Below are 6,000 nucleotides of genomic sequence, written 5' to 3' on the forward strand. Positions count from 1 at the left end.
TAGTTTAACGAAGAGAAGGACGAGGGGGGGGACATGATAGCAGCCTTCCAGTATCTCAGGGGCTGCCCCAAAGAAGAGGGAGTCAAGCTATTCTCCAAAGTGCCTGAAGGCAGGACAAGAAGCAACGGAAACTCATCAAAGAGAGAAGCAACCTAGAACTAAGGAGGAATTTTCTGACAGTTAGAACAATTAACCAGTGGAACAACCTGCCTCCAGAAGCTGTGAATGCTCCAACACTGGAAGTTTTAAAGAAGAAACTGGACAGCCATTTGTCCAAAATGGTATAGGGTTTCCTGCCTGAGGTGGGGGTAGGCAACCTTGGCTCTTTTAAGACTCATGGACTTCAACTCCCAGAATTCCTGAGCCAGCATGGGGGAACTATGGCCCCTTCATGACTTGCGGACTTCAACTCCCAGAATTCCTGAGCCCGCATGGGGGAACTATGGCCCCTTCATGACTCGTGGACTTCAACTCCCAGAATTCCTGAGGCAGCATGGCTCAGCTTGGAAACCTCTCCCTTTCCCCTCAGCATGGCTGGCTCAGGAATTCTGGGAGTTGAAGTCCACGAGTCATAAAAGAGCCGAGGTTGCCTACCTCTGCCCTACACTCTTTCTGAAGATGTTACCCAGCCTGGTAACGAAATGTTTGGAAACCAACTCACAAGCTCCGAGAACGAACCTCCACGCTCCTTCAACACCCGGGCTGCAGATATTCGCCACTATCGCAAATCTATATTTTTCGCTGCCGTCTGCCCCACCTCACCTTGCCATTCACCATGATATCAAAGCGGATCCCGTAGGCTTTGATCAGCATTCGGAAATCGATATCAGCCACGCTCCGGTAATACTTGGCAAATCTGAACAACAACAACAAAAACAATCATAAAATCTCGTGTGATTTATTTTTCCAAGTAGAAGAGAAATCTCTTTTTTTCCCCCCTTAGGCTTCATTGACAGATAAATAATAATAATAATAATAATAATAATAATAATAATAATAATAATAATAATAATAATAATAATAATAATAATAATAATAAAAAGTTGGAAGGGACCTTGGAGGTCATCTAGTCCAACCCCCTGCTCAGGCAGGAAACCCTATGCCATTTCAGACCATTTACTGTTCGATGACAGATAATCCTCAACTTACAACGTAGGGACGGTTCAAAGTTACAACGGCAGTGAAAAAAGGGGCCGTTTTTCACACTTTTACAACCGTGGCAGCCTTCCCCCAGGGTCCCGTGATCAAAAGCCAGACGCTTGGCAACTGACTCGTGTTTATGACGGTCGCAACGTCCCCGGGTCACGTAATCTCCTTTTGAGATGGGAAAGCTGGATCCACTTAACAACCGTGTTACTAACTGAACAACTGCAGTGATTCGCTTAACAGTTGTGGCAGGAAAGTTGTAAAATGGGGCAAAACTCACTCACTTAGCAATGGAAAGTTTTGGGGTCAAAAAATCAAGGATTACCTGTAACAAAAGTCATTAATTTTATTATCTATCGCCCCTGGAGACTTCTCTGCCATCCCCTGGGAATGACCAGATAGGCCGGGCTTCGTGGATATTGGGGTAGCTCAGCTTATGACTCTTGCATCTGTGCAAGGATTCCAAGCTAGGCCCTCGCTTGACTCCTCCTTCCAGCCTGGCTGGCAGTTTCCCAGCACTGACCTGGGTCAATTCATCCCGATTTGGCCATTGAAGCAATTTCAGAAAGATTGAAAGTGCCGAAGTAGCAGGGGAAGAAGAGGAAGAAGAAGAAGAAGAAGGAGGAGGAGGAGGAGGAGGAGGAGGAGGAGGAGGAGACCTTGGAGGTCATCTAGTCCAACCCCCTGCTCAGGCAGGAAACCTTATACCATTTCAAACAAATGCTTGTCCAGTTTCTTCTTAAAAACCTCCAGTGATGGAGCATTCACCGCTTCTGGAGGCAGGTTGTTCCACTGGTTAATTGTTCTAACTGTCAGGAAGTTTCTCCTTAGTTCCAGGTTGCTTCTCTCCTTGGTTAGTTTCCATCCGTTGCTTCTTGTCCTGCCTTCAGGCGCTTTGGAAAATAGCTTGACTCCCTCTTCTTTGGGGCAGCCCCTGAGATATTGGAAGACTGCTATCCTGTCCCCCTCGTCCTTCTCTTCGTTAAACTAGACAGACCCAATTCCAGCAGCCTTTCCTTATATGTTTTAGCCTCCAGTCCCCTAATCATCTTTGTTGCTCTTCTCTGCACTCTTTCTAGAGTCTCAGCATCTTTTTTACATCGTGGTGACCAAAACTGGATGCAGTATTCCAAGTGTGGCCTTACCAAGGCCTTATAAAGTGGTATTAACCCTTCAAGTGATCTTGATTCTCTCCCTCTGTTAATGCAGCCCAGCACTGTGTTGGCCTTTTTGGCAGCTGCAGCACACAGCTGGCTCCTATCTAAGTGATTGTCCAGCCAAACGCCACCTCCGTCTCCGTTACCTGAAGTTGTATCCAGAGGAGACCGACTTCTCCGCAAATTTGTTATCTAGGCGACTGAAAGAATAGCGAGGGTTGCATTCGGATGGCTTTTTATCCAAGTTACAATCCCATTCAATCTGGATGCCAATCACACCGCCCTGGATTAAAAGAAAAAAAACAAAACAGAAAAAGGTTTTGGCAGAAGAACAGGATGCTGTTTCCCCTCAAAAACCTTGGGAGATTCACCAGAGTTGGCATGATGGGTCCACAGCCTGTCCTAAATTCAGGTAGTCCTTGACTTACGACTGACTGCATAATAATTCAACGTTAGGATGGACCCCTCCCAATAGGCCATTCATCCCCCCGCCCACAGCCACATTTTGGGTGCATTTTTGGCTGTTTGCAGCATCCTGTGGACACCTGACTAATTTATATCACATTTAGGCAGGAAAACCGGTTGAGTGACTTTGGGTCAATCACCAGGAGACGGTGAGTTCTAGTTCCAATTTAGACATGAAACTTGCCTGGGTGACTTTGGGCCAATCACCAGGAGATGGTGAGTTCTAGTTCCAACTTAGACATGAAACTTGCCTGGGTGACTTTGGGCCAATCACCAGGAGACGGTGAGTTCTAGTTCCAATTTAGACATGAAACTTGCCTGGGTGACTTTGGGCCAATCACCAGGAGACGGTGAGTTCTAGTTCCAACCTAGGCATGAAAGCTGGCTGGGTGACTGGGCTCAATCACCAGAAGACGGTGAGTTTTAGTTCCAACTTAGACATGAAACTTGCCTGGGTGACTTGGGGCCAATCACTAGGAGACAGTGAGTTCTAGTTCCAATTTAGGATGAAAGCCGGCTGGGTGACTGGGCTCAATCACCAGGAGACAGTGAGTTCTAGTTCCAACTTAGGCATGAAACTTGCCTGAGTGACTTTGGGCCAATCACCAGGAGACGGTGAGTTCTAGTTCCAACCTAGGCATGAAAGCTGGCTGGGTGACTGGGCTCAATCACCAGAAGACGGTGAGTTCTAGTTCCAACTTAGACATGAAACTTGCCTGGGTGACTTGGGGCCAATCACTAGGAGACAGTGAGTTCTAGTTCCAACTTAGGATGAAAGCCGGCTGGGTGAATGGGCTCAATCACCAGGAGACAGTGAGTTCTAGTTCCAATTTAGATATGAAACTTGCCTGGGTGACTTTGGGCCAATCACCAGGAGATGGTGAGTTCTAGTTCCAACTTAGACATGAAAACCAGCTGGGTGACTTGGGGCCAATCGCCAGGAGACAGTGAGTTCAATCACCAGGAGACAGTGAGTTCTAGTTCCAATTTAGATATGAAACTTGCCTGGGTGACTTTGGGCCAATCACCAGGAGATGGTGAGTTCTAGTTCCAACTTAGACATGAAAACCAGCTGGGTGACTTGGGGCCAATCACCAGGAGACAATGAGTTCTAGTCCCACCTTAGGCATGAAATTGGGCCAATCACCAGGAGACGGTGAGTTCTACTCCCACTTTAGGCATCAAAGCCTGGCTAGGTGACTTTGGGCCAATCACCAGGAGACAGTGAGTTCTAGTTCCAACTTAGGCATGAAAGCCGGCTGGGTGACTTTGTCATAAAGATCGCTTTAGTTTATGACAAACCACCAGCTAAAGGAAGGCGCAGCCTCAGTTTGTTTTCGTACCTCTGACGCCATCTCGTGAAAGTTGCTCCCGGCCCAGCTGACCAGTTTCCCCAGTGAGAAGATGGGGCAGTAGGGCTGGTCTGCTCCATAGCGACACGTCTTCAGATAGGCGTCGTTTTTGGTGTCCAGGACATTGGTTCTACGTCAGAAAGACAGGGAAGTGAGAAGGTCAGGAACCTGGGGGTTTTCAAAAACGCAGCGCCCATCAGCAACACAAGCCGTCTCGGCGTTGTAATTGGGTAGAGTAATCCTCACTTAATAGTCATTTAGCAACCGTTTGAAGACATGAGGGCGCTGAAAACAATGACCAAGTTGGGTAATGAAATGTCAGCAAAGAACCAAGCTCAGAGGGGACCAAGGACCCCACAGTCCTCCTCCTCCTCCTCCTCCTCTTCCTCCTCCTCCTCCTCCTTTACACCACAAACCCCACTCCCTTCTAGCACTGATGATGTTCCCTAGTTGGGTCATGAAACGTCTGCAAGAAAACAACCAAGCTCAGAGGGGACCAAGGACCCCACAGTCGTCCTCCTCCTCCAACTCCTCCTCCTCCTCCTTCTCCTCTTCCTCCTCCTCCTGTCCGCAAACCCCACTCTCTGTTAACACGGATGATATTACCTAGTCAGGTCATGAAATGTCTGTAAGGAAACAACCAAGCACAGAGAGCATTAAGAACCCCCACCATCCTCCTCTTCCTTATGACCATTTTTCACACTTAAGGCCGTTGCATCAGCCCCACGATCACGGGATCAAACTTAGGATGCTTCACAACTGGCAGGTATTTATGGCAGCTGCAGCATCCCAGGATCATGTGATCACCTAGAACTAAGGAGAAATTTCCTGACAGAACAATTAGCCAGTGGAACAACCTGCCTCAAGAAGCTGTAAATGCTCCAACACGATTTTTTTTAAGAAGAGACTGGACAGCCCTTTGTCTGAAATGGTACAGGGTTTCCTGCCTGAGCAGGGGGTTGGACTAGATGACCTCCAAGGTCCTTTCCAACATCATCATCATCATCATCATCATCATCATTATTATTATTAACAACCTGCCTGCAAAAGCTGTGAATGCTCCAACACTGGAAGTCTTTAAAAGAGACTAGACAGCCATTTGTCTGAAATGGTAGAGGGTTTCCTGCCTGAGCAGGGGGTTGGACTAGATGACCTCCAAGGTCCCTTCCAACTTTATTATTATTATTATTACTTTTTGCAACCTTATGACCATCAAAGTCTCAAATGAAGAGAAGGACGAGGGGGGACATGATAGCAGTGTTCCAATATCTCAGGGGCTGCCACAAAGAAGAAGGAGTCAAGCTATTCTCCAAAGCCCCTGAAGGCAGGACAAGGAGCAACGGACGGAAACTAAGCAAGGAGAGAAGCAACCTGGAACTAAGGAGAAACTTCCTGACAGAACAATTAACCAGTGGAACTCCTTGCCTCCAGAAGCTGTGAATGCTCCAACACTGGAAGTTTTTAAGAAGAGACTGGACAGCCATTTGTCCGAAATGGTATAGGGTTTCCTGCCTGAGCAGGGGGTTGGACTAGATGACCTCCAAGGTCCCTTCCAACTTTACTACTACTAATACTACTACTACTACTACTAATACTACTACTACTACTATTACTGTTGTTGTTGCTGTTGTTGTTGTTGTCAATGGGGATGCCAGATTGACTTAACAACCCCATTACTAAGCAACTGCAGCCATTCTCTTAACAACTCTGGCAAGAAATATCACAAAACTCATTTAACAACTGTCTTGCTTAGCAATGGAATTTTTGGGCCCAATAAGTCGAGAACTACTTGCATCAGACTTTATCTATTAAATAGGAATGCTCGTTCTGGCAGGCAGATTGTTCTTTTTTCATATGTATTGTTTTTATCATTTTAATTT

The 6,000-nt window shown here is 46.8% G+C and overlaps 1 protein-coding gene across 1 annotated transcript in view; it reads right to left on the reverse strand.

Moving 5' to 3' along the window:
- P2RX5 (purinergic receptor P2X 5) overlaps positions 1-6,000 on the reverse strand; it is a 30,912-nt gene that overhangs the window by 4,012 nt on the left and 20,900 nt on the right. Inside the window, exons 6-11 of the mRNA XM_015826501.1 lie at positions 5,573-5,628; positions 5,187-5,207; positions 4,873-4,879; positions 4,112-4,250; positions 2,450-2,586; positions 763-856 (exon numbers count right to left, since the gene is read on the reverse strand). Coding sequence (XP_015681987.1) covers positions 763-856; positions 2,450-2,586; positions 4,112-4,250; positions 4,873-4,879; positions 5,187-5,207; positions 5,573-5,628 — 454 coding nt within the window. The remainder of the gene's footprint in view (positions 1-762; positions 857-2,449; positions 2,587-4,111; positions 4,251-4,872; positions 4,880-5,186; positions 5,208-5,572; positions 5,629-6,000) is intronic.

Source organism: Protobothrops mucrosquamatus, unplaced genomic scaffold (genome assembly GCF_001527695.2).
Source record: "Protobothrops mucrosquamatus isolate PMUCROS unplaced genomic scaffold, P.Mucros_1.0 scaffold3155, whole genome shotgun sequence".
NCBI classification, from domain to species: Eukaryota; Metazoa; Chordata; class Lepidosauria; order Squamata; family Viperidae; genus Protobothrops; species Protobothrops mucrosquamatus.